The sequence below is a fragment of the Haliaeetus leucocephalus genome, unplaced genomic scaffold (assembly GCF_000737465.1).
Source record: "Haliaeetus leucocephalus isolate CR32 unplaced genomic scaffold, Haliaeetus_leucocephalus-4.0 Scaffold577, whole genome shotgun sequence".
NCBI classification, from domain to species: Eukaryota; Metazoa; Chordata; class Aves; order Accipitriformes; family Accipitridae; genus Haliaeetus; species Haliaeetus leucocephalus.
In genome coordinates, this window is record NW_010973013.1 from 6,261,212 (window position 1) to 6,281,545 (window position 20,334).

At 44.8% G+C, this 20,334-nt stretch overlaps 2 protein-coding genes across 3 annotated transcripts in view; one reads left to right on the forward strand and one right to left on the reverse strand.

Annotated features, from left to right (window-relative positions):
- The window catches only part of OVOL2 (ovo-like zinc finger 2), a 7,569-nt gene extending 446 nt beyond the window's left edge, over positions 1-7,123 (forward strand). Inside the window, exons 2-4 of the mRNA XM_010577791.1 lie at positions 309-499; positions 2,735-2,924; positions 6,720-7,123. Coding sequence (XP_010576093.1) covers positions 309-499; positions 2,735-2,924; positions 6,720-7,030 — 692 coding nt within the window. The 3' untranslated portion in view covers positions 7,031-7,123. The remainder of the gene's footprint in view (positions 1-308; positions 500-2,734; positions 2,925-6,719) is intronic.
- Positions 7,124-10,410: 3,287 nt separating this feature from the next.
- Positions 10,411-20,334, reverse strand: MGME1 (mitochondrial genome maintenance exonuclease 1). 2 transcript variants are annotated; one of them, XM_010577793.1, is made up of 6 exons: positions 20,306-20,334; positions 18,765-18,956; positions 15,050-15,651; positions 13,636-13,825; positions 13,031-13,163; positions 10,411-11,801 (listed from the first exon to the last, which is right to left on the reverse strand). In XM_010577793.1, the coding sequence occupies exons 3-6, from the start codon at positions 15,585-15,587 to the stop codon at positions 11,667-11,669; spliced, it is 996 nt and encodes a 331-aa protein (XP_010576095.1). In that variant the 5' UTR covers positions 15,588-15,651; positions 18,765-18,956; positions 20,306-20,334; the 3' UTR covers positions 10,411-11,666. The 2 variants fall into 2 exon arrangements, with proteins under 2 accessions (XP_010576095.1, XP_010576094.1); XM_010577792.1 differs by lacking the exon at positions 20,306-20,334 and adding an exon at positions 20,178-20,292 and having other exon boundaries at positions 13,636-13,858.

A 20,334-nucleotide genomic window follows, 5' to 3' on the forward strand; every position in this document is an offset into this window, starting at 1 on the left:
AGAAGAAAGAACCTGGGGGGGGATGTACTCCTGGCCTCCCCCTTCCCTCCTCCTCCTCCTCCTCCTCCTCCTGCCCTTGCCCGGGGTATAACGGGAAGGCGGCGGAGCTGCCTTGTTTGAACTTTGGGACCGTTCGTGTTTGAGTTTCCGATTGCAGCGGGAGCCGCGGATCCTCCCCCCCCCTGCGGCCCGCCCGCAGGTTAAACACCGGCGGCTCCCACCTCCCCCGGTCCCCCCTTTTTTTTAATCACATCATCCCCCTGCTCCGACCCACAACACCCTCACCGACCCCCGGCTTCTCGCTGCAGGTGGGATCGGCTGCGTGCTGCTGGGCTACGAGGACAGCTGTAGCCTGGAGAGCAGCGGGAGCAGCGGGACCAGGGATGTGGAACCCAGCGATCCCCCGACACCCCAACCCGCTCCCGGAGAGATGGGAACGGCCGGGGGGATGCTGCTGGACCTGGCCATCAAGCGTCCCGCAGTCAGGTCGAAAATCAAGGTAACCGTCTGTACCCTCCCCGCCCCACGCCATCTCTTCCCCGGTGATGGGGTGACCCCGCTACAAGGATGGGGACGCTGGGTGACAAGAGTCCCTTGGGCTCTCTCCGCTAGAGGTGACGGCACCCATCCCACACCCTGAGACGGAGGCCCGCGAAAGCAGCCAGCCGTAGGATGGCGGCGGCAGGGCAAACCTCGTAAGCGACGTACCGTAATCTTCCAGTGCCCTTTGCCTTCCCTTACCCCTGCCTGGGACATGCTGCCCCTGACCTGCTTGGCTCGGGTCCCGCAGGAGCTCTGAACCCAGCCAGGAAGGACCAGCCCTGGCAGCTAGAAGTCATGCCCCACCGGGCGTGGGTGGATCTCGTTCCTTAACGTGGGGCCTCCTTAAAAGGCCGCCTTCCAGGTTGTAGTCGAGCCTTCGCCAAGGGGGGGGCTGTGTGGTGAATCTTCCCGCTGCCCCCCCCCACCCTCTTGACGTATCAAGATAGCAGCTAGGAAAAGGTCTTCCTCCGAAGCTGTGAAAGACCTTGAGGTGGACCCACAGGCTTGGGTGAAACGAAGCAATTATCTGTCCATTAACTTTGCTGAGGAGCCTCTCCGCTGCATGGGCAGGAGCTCTGGCTGTCTGGCTGTCCCCTGGGCAGAGCCGAGCGATGATTTCCCTCCTGAGACCGAGAAGGCAAATCGCTGACGGGCTCCTCGTGGTACCCGAGACGGAGCTCCTGAAGCGCGGTGGTAATGCGGATGGGGTGGGAGGACCACGTCCACCTCTGAACATCCAGGGTTCCCCTCAGCAGAGGTGGAGCCAGGCCACCCCAGTGCTAAGAAGGAGGAGATGTGTTTACCAGTGGCTAGTTAACACCTCGTTAAACCCTGGCTGTTGCTTTGCTGGATGGAGCTGTAAAAATTCCCACTGTCTCTGCTGGGATTGACAGCCTTTCGGCCACCATGTTATTAATCTCGTGATTAACACTAGGTTTTCACCCTGCTTATATGCGGCCCCATGAGGTGGAGTCCTACCTGTTGCCCAACAGATACTTCCCAGCCAGTTCCCCCTCTAGTTTCACACCTCGTGGTTTCACAGCTGCCTTTTTTTTTTTTTAAGTATTTCGCTACAATTTCAGGTAGCATTGCTTCGGTAGTAAGCGAAGGAGGAGAATTGGGAAAAATAACTGGCTCTTCAGGAAAAAGAAACCCCCAAACATATTCCTCTCTTTGTGAAGAGCTTGCCCTGCTGCTGTTTGACTTTAACCTACTTTGTATAATTTAACCTGGGCTATTAGCGACTGTCACAGTGAAACCTCGTTTCGGCAGAGTTGGGTTTTCTCAGCGTGCCACAGAAACTCCTCAAAAGCGCCACGAGAGCCGATGGATGTGTGTGCACGGTGCCGCCTGCTCCGCTGGCTTTCCCCCATCCCGAGCGGCTAGCGGCGAGCACGTCCGCTCCTCCACAAATAATTAAACTAATAGCAAAGTATTTGCATCTGCCAGACGTTAAGCTTTCCTTCTCAGGAACACTTTTCCCAAGAGCTGAATCATCAGTGTCTCCCTTAGTCAAGTTAGGTCATGGTGTTGGCGCAATATTTTTGGTGTTAGGAGCAGGAATGAAGAGATTAACCCCTAATGACACTCTGCCGTTAATTAACGAGCCAGGGAGACCACCGGGAGGAGATTAGTGCCATTGTTTCGGTCTCTGCTGAGTCAGCACAACGTGCCTTTGGTTTATCTCGCCAAACCTACCTTTTTTTTTCTACCGCTGGCTGGTTTTCGAGGGACCCATAGCAGCCGGCAGGGTGATTGGCAAAGGCACCGCATGAGTCCAACTTTCTCACGCCAGGGAGGGCTCCCGGCTCCATCCAGGAGCAAGCACACACGCAACCCCACGGAGAGGTGCTCATAGCCTGAGCCCGAGTGCTTATGGATGTAGCTGGACGAGGGTCCCTTCCTCTGGAAGGCATCCACCACACAGGCTTTGTTTGAATCCCTGAAGCCAAGCCGGCCAGCGTTGCATCAGTCCCAAGCCGTGCACATTAAGTCAGCCACTTACTTGATCGCAAGGGAAGCGTGAAGGTTCCACCTGGCAAGAATCTCCCAAATGCTTTCACTTTTCATTTTGAATTATGTCCCAAGAATTTTTTAACGCCACAATAAGCCATCCCTTCTTATTTTGTTTGTTTTCTGTCGGTCTTTGTCATCTCGATGCCTACTCACCCAGTCCTCTTCCATTCCTTAGTTCACCACCGGCACCTGTAACGACGCTACGGTGCATAGCTGCGAGCTGTGTGGCAAAGGCTTTCGCTTGCAGCGGATGCTCAACCGTCACATCAAGTGTCACAGCCAGGTGAAGAGACACTTGTGCACCTTCTGTGGAAAAGGCTTCAACGACACCTTTGATCTGAAAAGACATGTCCGGACCCATACCGGTGAGAACGCGATCCCCAGGGGCTTGCGGGCGGCTCTGGGTAGCGGGAGATTGCAGAAAGGGGTGAGATGGGACAAGGACGAGGAGAGGGTGAGGGTAACCCGGCAAGACAATAATACAAAACCCAGGTAAACGACGTTTGCAAAAAATAGCGGAGATGCAGTGGAGGAAAGGGAAGGACCTGAGCGTGGACAGATGAAAGTCCTGGGACTAACGAAATCTGATGAGAACTAAGGAAATCTGTGTGAAGCAGTGTGGGTGCATGAGCCATCCAGATCCGGTGAAGACACAGCTGCGTGCTGCCGTGCCTGGGGCAGCGAGACCGGGATAACCCACCCAGGATAACCCACCCAAGATAACCCACCTGGGATAACTCACCACATGTTATTGCGAGTCCAGCGCGTACGGGTGAGTGGAGGCAGGCGGTGGATGAAAATGCTTTGCCCTCTAGAGGCAACGAGCAGCAGTTTCTTGGTTTTTAGCCGTTGCGAACCTTCCCCGCTGGCCGTCCTGCGGGATGGGGTTATGGCTGGACTTTGGCACTGTCTGGAGAAGCCAGAATGTGGTTCATGCGGTGCCTCCAGCTTCTTTACGGAAACTAGGCAACACACCTGACTTCTGCTAATCCTGTGTGCTGCATCCCTGCCTGCTTCGGGCTACCAGCTTCTCCAATCCCTTTCGGAGCTGTTTCGCTCTGCACGTCTCGCCGTCCAGATCAGTTTGTCTGCCGGCCTAACCAGTCTCTATTCACTCGCTGTACGGGCCACAGCATGGGTTGAGAAATCTCCTGACAGCGGTTCCTGCTCTGAATTGGGGGGGCAGCAGGTAAAAAAGTTGCCTTGAATCTGGGCTAGTTCCCTCCTCCCTGCTTGCATCTACACCAGGCGTACAAGCACAATGGAGGGTGCTGTGATTTAAGCCCATGATGGCACTGGAAGTAAGAAAAATCGTCTCTTTCCCTGCTCTGCTCGCTCTTGCTCCTGTATCGCTCCCCCGGGCTGGAGGGATGCATTTTCCGTGGCCGCTCTGCAGTGGGGTTGGTTCCTGAGCCCACCCCAAATAGCGGCAGTTGTGTTTCTTTGAACGGGATCGGTTGCCTCAGATCCAGCTCGCTGGTCACAGAAGTGGTTGTCCTAACCTGGAGCAGGGAGAAGGCTGCCTTTTTGTTTCTGTTCCTTAGTGGAAGCGATGGCTTAAATACACATCAACCCCATCCTCACCAAGCAAGATGATTTCTGGCAGGCCAACCTGGCTTTGCTCAGGAGGCTTGGACTTTGCACCGTCGGGCACCTGGAAGATGCATCCACCGCATCTCCCAGGCACGTTCCAACTTTTCCAGATCTGCGGTTACCTATGGGACCTGCCAATTATTTCGGCTTACTCTGCAATGGCCCTGTTTTGGCTTAGGCCCCATTAACCAGGCGAACTGCTAGAGGTGATGCAAGTATGTTGGTAAGCAGAAGCTGTTTCTTAGCAGTAGAGCTCATGAAAACAATGCCGCCCGTTTCGATGGGAAAGCGTTGGCCGGAGCCAACGTTTTGGGCTGGTTTGGTTTGTTTGTAAAGCTTTCATGTGGAAAGGAAAGCTGCTGGCTGCGAGCAGGGAGCTGCTGCTGGGGTATGGCCGAAGTGCAGAGTCGGTGCCTCTGAAAGAAGTGATTTTTCAACCTGTCTCCTCATCCTTTGAGATTCAGAAACTAAATCCAAGAGGGTCTCTGTTCAGAAGCTAAAAATATATGTATGCTGTGGCAGGTAGGGGTGAACTCGCTCTGCAGGAGTGGAGCCAATTTCGCGAAACTGGAAGGGAAGAAGGATCTTTGTACTGGACAGGAGTGAAAACCCACTGTCCTGGAAATGTGAATCTTATGGTTAGATTGTCCCCAAATTTACTAGAAGAAATCTGGCATCACTATTTCTCCTCTCCAGTGTAAAGCCAGGATGAACGCTCACATATACTGTATTTGTCTGATGCCTTGAGTCGTGGAGGGGGATGATGGCTGGCTGCAGCAGTGGTACCAATATTGTATTGGCGTGTATCTTTTCCAGGCTGAAATACGGCGCCTCTGAAAGTGGTGACATCTTTTATGTCAAAGTTGATTGCTGTTCAGGAAAGCTGGGCTATATTTGAATGTTAAAAAGAAGACATTGAGCTGGAAGTGGTAGCGTGGGCTTTATTTTGTAGCTACGGGTGCTCACCTACATGTGCTTTACTGAATGTCGGTGTTTCAGTGGAAATTGTCGTGCAGCGTTTGTAAGCAGACTGTGCAACAGTAGGGTAGCGTCAGAAAGAGTGAAAGCCACATGTCCCAGTCTAGCTTCATGGCATAAGCAGACTTAAACATTAAAAAGTAACTAATATACACAGTAAAATAAAATTTTTAAATGATTCCTAAGTAATGAAGAGGTTCTCGCGACCGTGATGGGCTGTGCCATCCTGGCACTATCCCTCTTGTGCTTGTGTTCGTGTCTGTGAAGCACTGTTGGCAGCAGGAACCAAGGATGGTGAAGGTTTAAGTGGCCTTCAGAGGAGCATGAAACTGCACCCAAAATACTGTTTGTAAAGGATACACTTCTGTGTGTGAATTCTAATGAAGATTTGGAGTTTCTCTCCAATTGCAGTTCAATGTAACTGAAGCAGTCTTGATAGTTTAAGCCGGTGCACTGGGATAACCTCCTTCTACAAGACTTGCAAAAATGCAATCAAGATGCTGCTTATTGGTATGTGTAATTCATTTGGATTTCTAGTAGAAAGATCAGCGACTGAGTGGTGAACTTAACACAATGCCATTACGAAGTTCCAACTGCCTGTATGGATGTGTGTGCTTTGCCTTTTTTTGCCTGGCTCACTATAGGTGCGATCTTCCACACGCTCACGTTTCACCCTTCATCGGGAAAAGAGAGGGGTTGAGGTAACTCCTTGCATCAACTTTAAGACTGGTGTTTGCTTGAAAACTTACTGAGCTAGTCTAGTAAGTAAAATCACAACTGGCTTAGGTTTTTTTCAACTGTCGCTAAACCCTCAGCTACTTGCCATTCAAGTACTGGGGGGGGTTGTTGTTAAATCGGTGTTGATTGGTGCTAAAATGGATGCTTTTTACTGCTCAGTATTTTTTGTAATGTTGGTTGTACTGAACAAAACTACTCAGGCATTCAAATCACAAGCCAGCCCCTTGTCCCTCCTCTAGAGACACACATATGTATTTCTTTCATCTTAATGCACTTCTCTTCTAGAACTTGAGCTTGTAATCTCAATCATCAAATCTATATTCTACGAAAACGCTCTCACTCCTTTGAAGTACTGTGATTGCTGTATGTTCACGTTGGGCTGCCGTTCACTGAAGCCTCATTAAGCTTTGCTCACTAAAAGAGAAAAATTAACATCTTACCGAGATACAAGATTTCATTCATTATAAAAGCCAAAATGAAAGGTTAGTTGAAACCAATGGTTTTATGTAATCAGAGGACTTCAAAAAGTCGGGACTCTAAAGGAATAAGTTTTAGAAGAGTTGATAACGGCTTCTTCTTTAGTACCAAAGCGCCGATGGGCACCTGTTAGCGTCTGCCTACGTCTTCTTGAAATGTTTCTAGGTTTTCTATGCCTAAATATATCAACCCATTCATGAAAATTTTATCCTGTAAGTAAGATGTTTTCTTTAGACAGTTCCTCAGGCTAGTAGCTCCCTGCTGCTAGGTATTTGCTCAATAGCTGATATGCCAGAGCCTTGCTCTTAGCCTGTTCTTTAGTCAGCTGTAAGAAACATAAATCAGAATGGTAATCACTGTCTTTTTTGTTGCAGGAATTCGTCCTTACAAATGTGAGGTTTGCAACAAAGCCTTCACCCAGCGCTGTTCCCTGGAGTCCCACCTTAAGAAGATTCATGGCGTGCAGCAGCAATACGCCTACAAACAGAGGCGAGATAAACTTTACGTGTGCGAAGACTGCGGCTACACAGGCCCCACGCAGGAGGACCTGTACCTGCACGTTAGTAACGTTCACCCCGGAAGCGCTTTCCTGAAAAAAACCTCAAAAAAACTTGCAGCGGTTTTGCAAAACAAACTGAGCCCTGTTCTGCAGATGAACTCCAAAGATGATGACAAAGATGAGTAACACGGTGGATTACAGTGGTCTAAAGGAATGAAGTTTACATGTAGGACTATATATATATTATTTTTTTAAAACCAATTTTGACAGAAATCCCTGAAATGAAAGGGATGCTTCTGTTAATGGGACTCTCTTGATGTTGGTAGAACCTCAACTTGAAACAAATATTCCCATATACGATGCAAACATCAGGCATTTTTATCTGGCCCCCAAAAAAATGGAAAGCTTGGAAGAGGCTGTCACCTCTTGGATGGAATGTTTACTGAACTGACATTCAGGCAACCCGTTTTCTGTTTCAGCTCTACCACACGTCCGAGTGGCCACTGACAAATAAGTTCACCTTTCCCCAGTGTATTTTGTAAAGATAATAACCATTGCCTCCTGTACAAACTACTTTTGAGAGGTTTGGGTGAAAAGTGCCGTGTAAGAGCAGCTACTAGCACGTTGTTCTATGCAAAATGAATTAAAATGGTCTTAAGAACAGGACTACATTGTATCAGTAAATAAGTTAAAATGCACAGATAAGCTTTAACTCTGCCCCCCTGTGCAGTACACTCACAGTTTATGGAAGCGTGATCCAAGGTGAGCTGAAACTTTTTTTAAAGGATGCAGAACTTTTTCCTCCCTAGAACTTTTTCTCTACTAGCAAATGACATTATTCCAGGGCAGACTTAAAGTCGTGTTTTAGGTACTTCAAACTGTGAACTTACTTTTATCATGTTTAGATTTAAGTGTAACCTTAACTCTGATGTTCCTGGAGTTGTCACGCTTGCTTTGGGGATTATTACCACAGCCTTCTAACATACATCAATATCAACCCAGAAACCCAAAGAAAACACTTCAGTGACTTGAAGCTATGTATTTTCTGTCGTGATGAAATGCAATTTTGTGTGTATTTTATGGGGGGGGCGCGTGTGTGTGTGCGTGTGTGTGTGTTCTTGGAGATTTTTTTCTTTTTAACCATCAAGTGCCTGCTCACTAATACAACAGAGCAGTGCAAGGCAGTGAAAAGGGAGACTGTCACTGCCTCACGAGATCAGTGCAAAACTGTAGGCACAAATCTGGCCTCTCTGTAACCAGTCAGTTTAGAAGGCTCCTAGTGAGACTGATGCTACAAGGGAAGGAGGTAGCGATGATGGTGAGGGACTGGTACTACACCTCTGTGCTTTTGGACTTCCCCTACAGTCCTGCTCCAGCTCCTGTTGACCCAGGACAACCAAGAGGGTAGCCTACAGGGACTATCGAGTGTGAATTTAGAGATTTAAAAAAACAGAGGAGAGGGATGCCCACATAACTCATGTTGCTGAAAGCACCTGACAATTTAAGACTCTTCAGAAACTGCTGCAGCCTTTACTGGGCACTTGGGCGTCTGAATTAGGAGCGACAGGGTGGGGTGGTAACTTCCTCAGCAACCACAAAGTGCTCTGGTCCAAGTGCATGTTATTTTGTCTCTTAACTTAATGGACACAGCTGCCAAACAGGTTTTACATCAATTAAAATGCATAACAATTAATGGATTTCATTCATAAATTCCAAAAATTAATTCCGTGCTCAAAATTACATTTGGGGAGGATGTGCTGTATTCTATGTACATTGAAACAACAGCTGAAAAGTAACCCACCTAAAACACAGAGTCATAGCCAGGACCTTCATAGTCATTACTACTAAAATGAGATTCTGAGCATCTCTGCAAGAATTGTAAAAATCTTCTCAATTTGCCTCAGTTTTGTACAGGCATCTGCTTGGGTTTTTGTGGGGAAAAGCTTCTAGGGGTTTTAAAGCATTTCTAATGATATGAATACTTTATTCAGCACAACTGTTGGTGCTTGGGACCTTGAAAACAAGGATAATAAAGCGATGCTACTGTGTAAAGAACAAACTTGTCATCCTATGTAATGGTAAAGTTTGCAGAATACTTTTGAATAGTATAAATGGAAGGTTGCTCACACCCAGCGCAGCTTGCGTGCTTGCAAATACATTGACAAAATTGCCTGGCTAAGAAAAGTGTTAACAGCTGGTTCAGCCAATTGTGCTGGCAACACTCCCCTGTAGCCCTCTCAGCGAGGTCTCAGTCATGAAACTTAACAGTTGAGTTCAGCTCCTAGGTGGGACTGTTCAGTACAGTCCATCTGAGCAAAGTGACTCGCATTCACCTAACTGCAAAGGATTCGTGTGCTTAGCTCTGCTGAAACCTCAGCCCTTACACTGGAGCAGTGGAGGTGCAGCTGAAAACCTCCTTATCTAGCTGGAGACACATTTTGTGTCTCTATGTGTTGTTTGTGTCTGTATGTCTGGCTGGTTTTTCTGCAGAGGACAGATAGTGCCTGTAGCAGATGCCTTGGGCACATCAATTTAACAGTCTGGCAAGTTAGTTTGAAGTGGTCACAAAGCGGGTTTGACTTTGCATGACACTGGCGACAGCCATCTGCCAGTTCTGTTATGGGACAAAACTGGCACTAGCTTGTGCCTCCCAAGGCAGCCAGACTTTCAGAAGTCCTAGACATGAGTAACTTCCACCGCTGCTGTCTTTGAAGGCTGTCTGCTTTCTCCTGGCTCTCTGATGGTACAAACTCATCTGAGACTTAAAGCTAGGTTTACAAACTGACCTTGCCAGTGAAGCTGGCAGCATTCCTCAGACACAAGGCTTTTGTTAAACAAATGGACACAGATGAAGCCAACAGGTGCCCACATTGCCCAGGCTCCAGACTTGTCCTTATTTACTAGGAGGCAGGACGAGGCTGAAATCTTACATGGTTCAGACATCTAGTGGCTGTATGATGCACTGATGAAGGTGGCAATCCCTCCCAAACATTGCCCAACTGTTCTGCGCGCTCTTGATTTATCCCATCCCAATCAACACAGGGAATTCAGCATGTTTTATCACCTCCTGCTTCTGCCCAGAGCATCTTACCTCTTGCTTATACCCACCCTCTTTGTATCCACAGAGCTATCTTTCACAAAAAATTGACCGTGTTCAGTGACGTTGAACCACCCACTTGCTAAAATTCTGTGATGTGGGAAGATACTTGTAAAACGGGTAGAACTTCTGAGCACTCATGCAGCGTTGTCGTGGTTAGTCATCTCTGAACCCAGTTTCTCAGTCTCCATGGTTTGTCTTTTTAGATAGAAATCTAATTAAGCACAGAGTAATCAAAACATCACCAGACTAGGTTTAAATAAGCAAGTACCACTATAACTAAGTTTCATTGCACAGGTTTCCACAGTTCAGTACTCTGGAAGAGCAGAAGATTAAGCGCTACAGAGGTTTAAGTTTCTTCAGCAGCAAGCCCGCCCACTGTTTTTTTTAGGTACAGTTCTGGCTGACTTTCTTGAAGCTTACGGGTTGGTTGTATTTTTATTTGTAATCTGCAGTGGTATTATGAAAACTCATACATACAATTCAGAGAAAACAAAGAACGAGGAAAAAAAGCTTTCCGGGTGTGCAACACAAAGCAATAACGCCTGACATCAGCAAGGCTTATTCTGTGTCTTACAGACTTGATTTTACAAAACAAGCTTCAAAAGTAACTTCTGGTTTAGAACAATTATTCACAAACTCATTTAAAAAAAAAAAAAAACCACACAAAAAACCAACCCCCCAAAAAACAATCAGTGGCTCTTCATTCGTCAGAAGGCTCAGCTTCGAAGTCACAAGCCTACTTTTATAAAGAAACTTACTCGCACTGGCAAACGCTATAACTTGACACTGGAGATCATTCCACATGGGTAGGCTCGTCGTCAGCTCAGACCCACAGCGAAGTCAGGAGAACTCAAGACAGTTGCAGATTTGGCCTGCACAGAACCTCACAACCTAAGGTACAAAGCCCGTTTACACTCTCTCAGTCTTTATGTGGGCTGCACAGCCTGCTAAGAAACCTGCAGGAGGAGCCACTACAAGTAGTCAAACTTCTACCTTTCAGAACAGTTGCTGGAAATTTCTAAAGGTATTGGTTATAATTCTGTCCCTCTGTTCCTAAGCCACTTCTATTAAGTGATAACTTTGCCTTAATATTTTAAATAAGTGCTTATGAGAACTTTGGTTATAATTCTTAGTGCAGTTTTTCCAGTTGTTGCTGTAAGAAAAACCACAAATAGTAACAAGCCTCTTAATAGATACCTTTGAGATGAGCAAGAACTAAGCTGACTGAAATCCAGCCTACTATATTCATTTGTTTATTGTTTGCATTTCTTTCAGCTCAGACAATGCAGATGTCGTTTTGCTTTAGTTCACCAACTTCATTTTCAAAGCCTCAGTTCTGCAACATTTTTTTTTTTCAAAAATGACAAAAGAAGGATGATTTGATTTGAACTGTTTAACTTGACAATAGAAACTTTTCTATCAACCTCAGGTTGTATAAACTGTGTGGGGAAAAACTGAGATTAAGTAAGTTGACTTTGTCCTGGTCCACTTAAGTCACCTACAACATAAGTAAATACACATTCCCCATTCCAAACGTCCTTGCTTTTTTTTTTTTTTTTTTTTGGGGGGGGGGGGGAAGGGCGGGGCAGGGACAACCCTGATATTAAGAAATTAGCCAAAGTTACTCAAAAAAGAACGTGTATTAAAATGGCAGAATTAAACAAAGGATTCTTGCTTCGGGTCTGTGCTTAGACCACTTGCCTCTGCATAGCTTAGTTCAGGTCAGTTTTTGTCCATGTACTCTTCAAGGCGCAAAAGCCACTTATTCCAGTACTGTGAGCACAGATCAGGATCCATGAAATGCGGATGCGCAGGGGAGCCGTTCTTATAGGCAACCACAATGAGTCCACAACTAACCTACAGTTAAAAACAGAAGGCTGTCAGAAATTCAACATTAGTATGCAACTTCAATCAGCAATTCTAAAAACTAAACCTCACTGCAAAATGTCCTCTTAACATATAAGTATCTTAAATAAGAAATGGGGAAAAAAAAAGAGCAGTAATTCACCATAAAATACTTGAAAACTAACATTCAAATGCTCCAAAGACTCAGTCAGAGTCCAAAGCTCTGACTGACTTCGGTGAAAACCAGAGGACTCGAACTCTGAGTATCAGAGTGATAGGGTCTATTTAAACCTTGCAGATGCTGGTAAAGTTCCCAGCGACTGATGAGGTTTTGCCTGGGGTCATATAACCAGACTGATGCCATTCTCCAGCATCAGTCTGAATGGAAATGGTTATTTAGGTGTGTTCTGACATCTTTCATACTTGACAAACATCTAATCCAAATTCAAAACAGCCACTGGCATGAAGAGAAAGCAGTGGGTGACAGCAGGCTAATAGCAGAATTCTAGAATTACTGCCTGTATTTCACTCTGTAAGGATCATGCCTGTTAAGTGCTTGTGTTTGCTGACCTCTGTAGTATTCTAGAAAGTCCTTTGCACAACCTATGAATTATTCTGCTCTCTTCTGCTTTATATTTCCCCCCCTTCAATGATTTGCATTGAAATAACAATCCTGCAGACCAAGCAGGCCTGGCTAGAATTGCGTTTGGAGTCTTTACAACACACTGCTTTCCTCTGAGGAAACACTATACAGCTTCCAAACACTCCAAGTAAATCACTTAGTCCCTCATTTGCTAGTGGGATATAGCAACACATGATGCAAGCAATGCCCTCCCACCCCATTTCCGTGTTTGCAGGCTCTTTTGCTTTACTTCTTCTCCCCCTTCCTACTCTTGACATAAGCAAAAACCACACAGAACAAAGCACTGGGGGTTGTCCAGACGCCAAGTCACTGTCAGTTCACCTGACCTCCTAAGACACTGAGCATCCCTCAGTCCCACTGAGCAGTTCCTTAAAACCACTGAAAATATACTGCTGACAGGCAAAGGCAGCAGGATTAGCAAGAGTACTGGAGTTATTTCACAGTACATCAGCTTATCCTGATCTAAGACTGGGCTGCTTTGTTACAAATCCTACCAACAGTTCCATGATGGACAGTGGGTGCTAAAGGCAGTAGGTGGGGAGAAATGAAAATAACGTGGGTGCTGCTGCTTGTCTTGGCAAGTAGCAGGCCTACTGACCTGGAAGTCATAATTGGCATCATGATTTATGGCTCCAATATACGCTGCAACCTGTAATGGGTTGTCAAAAGTATTCTTCAGAGATGGCTTTGGTTTCTCTGAAGTTTTCCAGTCAATCACACACAACCGGCCTCTGCAGAAGAGAACAAGATAGGACAATATTTTAAACTTAAGTTTAGTCATAAGTAAAAAGTAAGGGATGAGACAGCAAAGAAAGTCGTATCACTCTCTGCCCGTTTCACCCTGATGTCATGTTGCTCATTATTATGTTTAAGCATGTCTTTTCCACATTGGTAGCTTAGATCTCAAAAATCAAGACTTAACTAATATATATGCTGCAGTTCCTGGCAACTGCTGAGGATCACTTAACCCTGCGTCACTCATACCCTGCCCCAGTAAGGAATTCTCCACAAGAAACAACAGCACTTCTGTCATCAGGTTCATCCAGGGGAGTGCATCCATTTCGCCGCTCTTAGAGATGCATCCAGCTTCCCCCCAACACCTCACCAACACACCTGCTCCAGCCTGGGACACAGCCTCCCATGTGCCACAGAGCACCATGCAACACTGGCATTATCAGGTTTCTTAGAGAACCAGTACCTCACCGATACTTAGCCACGCAGTCTACCAGGCCCAGATACTGAAGAGTCTCATGCTGAACTGCACTTTCTAGAGCTTTCACTTCGCTGATATCTTTTAAGACATGCTGCACACTTGATAAGTAGCCGGAAATAGCAACATCTTCTCTCTGCTCCTTAGTTGCCATCTCTTCAGACAGGAATATAGACTCCAAAGCTGCATGAAAGAGCTCTCCTTGGAGGAAAAGGTCTAAGAAAAATGTGAAAAAAACCCACATTTTAGACACTACTCATAATACCCGATGGACTTGTATTCTAGATATTGCACAACATAGCTCTTAAACCAGTCCTGTTTTTGTACTGAAAGCTTGAAGATGCAGGGAACAGAAGGGAATGAGACAGAAAAATAAAACATCACCAGTGAAATTAGAGTATCTCTTACATTAATGCTTACTGTACTTTTTTGGTCTTGCTAATTACTCAGAAACAAAATATGATTTTTAATTTATTCTTTATTCAAAGGCATTTGCAAATTTCTATGAATTAAAAATATTATTCTAGGCTGCTTTTGCTGCATTTGCTTCTTCTGCTGTATTGGTTCATTTGAATGGAACTAATCTCCTCCTGAAATGGGTGGGCATAGTTCCAGGAGTAAGGGCTTATCTCAGAAATGATTCCAGGAAAGATAAATTTTAAACAGTTATGTAAGGTTTGTTATGCCACCTTATTCACTGAAGTGCTTAGTAACTCAAAAAGCATAAACACAGGATACTCAGTTTTAAAAAGCATAATAATTTATGTAAGCAGCGCTTGGGTATTTATCAACCTCGCTACAAGAGGCTACCTACTATCACCCAGGTCCTGCCAGATCCCCTTCAGTCCTACAGCTTGGAGGAAGTCACCTTTGTAGGTCTTATGAAATGAAAACCTCTAAATGCATGGCAATTTCATAGAAGAGGCTACATATACTGGATAAACTAGTTACTGAAGAACTGCAACATAAACAGCAAGATACATAGGTTTTTAAACACTCAAGATGGTATGATTTCAGAATGCTTATTTCCACCTCATTACAAAGTAGCTTTGTATCTGCAAACAGGCTCAATAACATCAGCTGGAAAACATCTATTTGTAAATAGATACTAACAAATGGAAAAATAAAGGAGAGGCAGGTAGGGTACAGCAAAGAATGTCTACAGTCTAATTCTCATGTCCCACACATTTCTAAATCCATTTTAGTGGTCCTAGAACAATGATCAGTGTTTAGATTCATTGGTAACAGGTGTGCTAATAATATACTCTCTCCCCTTGAAACGGACACAACTTGATGGATTTCCAAAACACTTGACTCGAAGGGCCAGAGACTGCAGCTATGCTAGCGCATCCCAGCCAGCTATCCAGACTATTGCTTCTACTTGGCAATCGCACTGTGTTTACTTACTTTTAGTATACTCTGCAAAACCATCTTTTCCAAGCTCCAGTATCATTTTCTGCTTCCATCTTTCCAGATAAAAGGCTTGCTGCGGAGAAATAGTCTGTTGAAGAATACGGGTAACACTGGGCATTTTCGTTTTTTGCAAAGCAATTTTCATGGGGAGGTTTGAATCACTGTTGAGAAGAGGAATTCTCTTGTTGGGGTTTATTAAAGGAACGCAGTTCTTGGGAGTTTTTGTTTCAGCTTTAACTGGAGGTCTCTGTTTATCCGGTGGCCCATATAACAAATTGTCTTCTTCAAGTATTGTCTCTGGTGTTTGGGCGCTGGTTTTGTAAGATGTAACAGAGTAGACCAAGTTCTTGTATTTTTCTTGGTCAACTTGTTCATAACTGTTCGTTTTTTTCTTCTTACTACAGAGACACGCAGAGGTAGCCAGACACATATATGGGAATTGCTTTTGGCAAAAAGGTATTTGAAAAAGCATTTCCAGTTTCCCCGGTTTCCTGGACAGTAGCTGTAGGAATCTCATTCTGACAAGAAGCATTTGTGAGCAGTTAAAGTTTTCTTTCTTCTGTTAGGAACAGTCTGTAGGTTACCATATTTTCCTCCTGTGGGAAAAGAAATTTGTGATTTCCAGAGTCATAAAACTCCACCACCAACCCATTTTTGCCCTTTGCCAAACAAAGAACTGCTATGGTCATAAAGCGTCTTCATACACTTTATGCCACCGAAATTCCTTCAGATAAATAATACAATAAGAGAAAGAACCAATAAGCAATGGAAAGAGGAAACAATCCCAAAAAGAACCGGTGCTGCTCTGCAAAATTTCAAACAGGACAAACACATAAAGATGTTGCAAGTAGCAAAAGATGCAGCACAGGATGCTCTTACAGCAACAGTATCAGAAGTGTCATGAAAGTAGACACAAAAAACTGATCTGCAACAAACAACCCCCCAAAAGATGGAGGGGGAAATAATAATTAAAAAAAAAAGGCTATGCAGAAGAGAATGAAGCAAATCCATTGTTGTTAGGTATTAAAAACATGCAAGTTTATAGTGGATGCCCAACTTAAGGGGAGTGTGGGGACAAAGTGCCTTTTGGAGAATAAAAACGTGTTTTTCTTTTGTATACCTAGGAGAAAGCAGACAGCAGCAGTATATGCATTCTGAAATTGGGAGACACGAGACTGGGAAAGCCAAAGAGAAACCAGCTGTACTGCAAGTATCTGCAGATTCAAATAAATCTTTTAAAGATCAGAGTAAAACATAAAAGTACTTTTTCTAAACTGAGTTTCAAACATAGTTGTGTTCTAAGACACTTAGGAAGTTTAAAAGCAAAAACAGTATACCAGAAACATTGTTCACAGCATAGCTTTCAAAACTGCATTGTAACTGCAGTGCTAAGTCCTAGGAAAGTTAACGCACATGGATAACATGTAAATACTCGAATAGTGACATTTAAATCAACACTAAATACTTGCAGAATTGAGGCCCTATTCTCCTACTGAGACCATTACAAAGTTCCCTTCCATCCACTGCAACAAAGAATACAGACAATGCACATTGCCAACTAACATCAGCATTTTGCTCCTGACAATACTTTAACATCACTCTTTTCCTTCCCCACGCTTCTTACACAGCACTTCATACACTGTCCAAGCCGTAGGCCCCACAGAGTAGGAGGAGTTATTTTGTATGGGCAGATCCTGCACTCATGCAGAACTGCAGTGACACCAATGTGTGGGTGAAGGCATGTGTCACACAGAACAGTTTGCAAAAATGGGGCTGTATCAGCTACAGCTGATTAGATCAAGGCATCCTGTAACAACAGGCTGAGACCTTGGACTTGAGTTCCATAAATACTGTTCTTCATCTGTGAAGGACAAAACCATCCAGATGTAGAAGTTTAATCAGGAGTAGGCAGATACACTGCTTTTTTCTTTACTGGCTTTACATTTTCATGCTGACTTTGTATGGTTTGGGCAAATAATAACTGTTCTGTAACCTAATGGCATGTAACCCGACACAAAATTAATCTGTCAAAAGCAAATCTGAACCAGGAAAACACAATCAGGTTGGACCAGAACTGTGTGTCATGTAGCAGTGGCATTTCTGACCCAGTACCAGGTACCCTGCAGCCAGATTTGCCTTACTGTTGTTAGATGGTCTCACTCAGTCTTTAGTAAGGGTTCCCTACAATTACAATGCATATCAATCAAAATAGTTAATGATTTAAAAACTGCTTCATTGTCCATAAGAGAGTTACAGAGGAAAATAATGAAAGTACCAACTGGTTAATTCTGCTACTGACTTTTTACCTTACAAGGGAAACCTTACCATTTAAGATACTTTGAATGTGTCACTTCCCTTTTTTTAATCATTACATTATACTTAATATCAAAGCAAATCTAAATCTGCTTTCCTTATCCAGCAGAACTAGGGCTAGGTGGAGCTGCACGTGTTTTCTCATTTTCCAGTATTCAACAGCAAGAATGGACATGACCCTTTGCGCGTTCCCTGACCTTCAGATTGCTGTCAAAACTACTCTCCTGCCTGCACATGAGAAAAGTGCAGTCACATACATTATGAAAGGACAAACCAGACAACTTCAACAATTTTATTGCCACAAAAGCATCCAAGTTTTGCCAAAAAATAGAACAACCTGCTTTAGACAGGTTACACAGCAGCAAGAAATTGGACTGTCTATGTTCTGTAACTTAAGTTCTGCCCTGCTTCATTTCATGGACATGTGAGGAAGTTTTATAAATTTAGGTGAAACATAACCAAATTTATGCCAGGATTTACAGCAACTCATTCTTCTCAGAAGACTATCACAGTTTTTAGTAGATTTTTCAGTGTTGGAATGGGATCAGTTATCTGACAGAATCTGCCCCTTGCTGAAAAACAAATAATGAACAATGCTAGCACATTACAACAGGTGTCAGTTTGCTGTGGGAGGTAACAACAGTAAAAGCAGCAAAGAGATATGTAAAAGTCAGGCTTTAATATGATAAGCAAATTGCTTCACCGTATTTTTTCATCATGAAAAGCAGTGCAGAAAAATTAATCTCTCCTCTCTTGGCATTTACCTCTAAATAGAGCTGCTGAAGCTGTGATTTAAAAACAAAACAGGAAAAAAAACCCCTCTTATTCCAGTGTAACAGTATCCAAGCTTCTAGTTTCTCAGGCTATTGTTTGATGACCACTAATATGCTTACCCAAGTGTATTAATCAGAACAGAATAAATGCTGGGTCAATGACTGTGTGTTTGTGACATTAGCCAGAGCACAAAAGAAAAAGTTTATTCTGGCCTTATGTCAGCTGCAGGAATCAAGATGATACCTGATTCAGCATAAAGTTCACTTGTAGTAAGCTGCCCCCTCAACATTTTTTAAGGAATGAATTTATACCAGATCAGTGTTTTGAATCACAGGGCTATTAAAATATGCAATATTATGAGCCCTAAAGCTAATTTACTATAACACTAATGCAGTGTTTCAGTAACATCTAGTAGGAATTTTAAATTTAACAGCCTATATCATTCTGGAGTAATATCTGTGGAAATGTTTGTGCACACTATGAAATGAACCACCAGGAAAGGGAGAGTTTATCAGCTGCTGTGCTGTTCTACAAAAGGAAAGAGGTTTTAGGACTGCTAAGAACTAAAGAACGCTTGTGTCTAGCGGAATAAATCAGTGGCATTTGCGTGCAAATAACTTACGTTTATAAGAAAGAAACGGAGTTGGAGTGGTCTGGATCTACTCTCGTATATAAAGAGCAGAATTTAATTGATATTTCTCTCTGGGGAAGCATCTCCCTTCTCTCTGAAATGGTCTGTGTTCGAAGACTGGTGGAACTGCTTCAAGTATTGTATGATGAGCCACACTGGTGAGCTGAACACAAATAAAATAACCTGGGAAAAAAACAAAACAAAACAAAGAAGGAGGAGGACTTCTCTTAAGTTTCCAAACCTAGCTGGCTTTGCAGCTCCAACAACAACTGCACTAACACAACTGAGGAATTTTTTCCAGGATAGGAATTAGTGGCCTAAGTGACGGAAACAAAAAGGGTTACTTAAGAAAAATCCGTAAAAACCTTCCTCCAACTAGGATTTCAGACAATAATCAGTATAGCTTTTTCTCCACAGTCACCTATCAAGCAAACAAAAGCACTAGTTTACTTCCGAGGTAATAAGAAAGAGCACTACTAAGCACAGTTACAGATCTGTTGCCCTGTGTCCCTAATTCGAGGAGAGCAAATCCACTGATGAAGGTATAATTTTAAGTTAACATCACAGGCTTTTCTCTGGGAAGAAGTATTACTATTTGATGTAGAAAGGCAACAGTAACCTATCTTCTTGGTTGGAATGACCGCTTTCTCTTTTCTCTGAGTACAGCTTAATAATGCAGGGCTTTGACAGCTGTATCACTTTTAGGACTTTGCACACTTGCCCATTCCCTGCCCCCAACCTCTATTCCTTGGCTCCCTGCAGTTTGTAAGCTACATCATCGAACCTATACAGGTCAAAAATACAGCCCCCTCTTTTGGGAAGTTAAGAGCATAGGGAGAAAAAGGATATTTAAATTTAGCAACCCAGTTTAAAGCACAAGCCCAGAGAGCTACACTGGACCAACGGGACAACAAGCTTCAGCACTGGGAAGGTAATTGGTGGGAAACAGGGGTGTAACACAGTCTTAGCGTTTTTAGCAAAGCAATCATGAAAGAGCTGACCCAATACAGGTGACCAGCAAGTCCCCTCCAGCAGACAGACAATCTTTCTGCGTAGGCACAGGTGCCTGAAAATCCCAGATAGGGCTAGATAGCCTATGCTTCCCTCTCACTCCCTCAGACATAAGTCATTCTGGACAAGAAGCCCTGCTCCATGCCGGCGTGCCCCACTGCCTCCGCGGCCATGCCCACCCAGCCCTGGGCAGCCCCGCCATGAGGTTACAGACCCGGGAGCAGGGGGTGGGCACACGTTTGCCCAGCGTGCGGTTGGGGTGCAGGGGTAGGCCACGGGAGGAGGGAGCTGCAGGCCCAGCAGCCAGGGCAGGCCGCAGCTCTCCCTCAGCTAACCCAGGCCTGGCAGAGCGGCGGGTGCTGAAGGGAGCACCCTTTCACCTCACCACCACACCTATCAGCGGCCGAACAGCCCCAGTCCGCCTTCTCCTCCCCGCGCTGCAGCTGCCCACCGAGCCAACCCCAGCTCCCTCACGAACATCAATCCCCGGAGAGGGGAAACCCAAGGCGACCGTCAGTTACCTCAGCGCCGCGCTTCCCGCCACCGCCAC

Excerpts from the sequence above, each read along its gene's own strand:
- MGME1 (XM_010577792.1), bottom strand. The coding sequence starts at position 15,587 with ATGCTTCTTGTCAGAATGAGATTCCTACAGCTACTGTCCAGGAAACCG. Across the intron at positions 13,164-13,635 it reads GACTGCGTGGCTAAGTATCG|AGGCCGGTTGTGTGTGATTG; the intron begins GTGAGGTACTGG and ends TCTCTTCTGCAG. Across the intron at positions 11,802-13,030 it reads ATGCCAATTATGACTTCCAG|GTTAGTTGTGGACTCATTGT; the intron begins GTCAGTAGGCCT and ends TTTTAACTGTAG.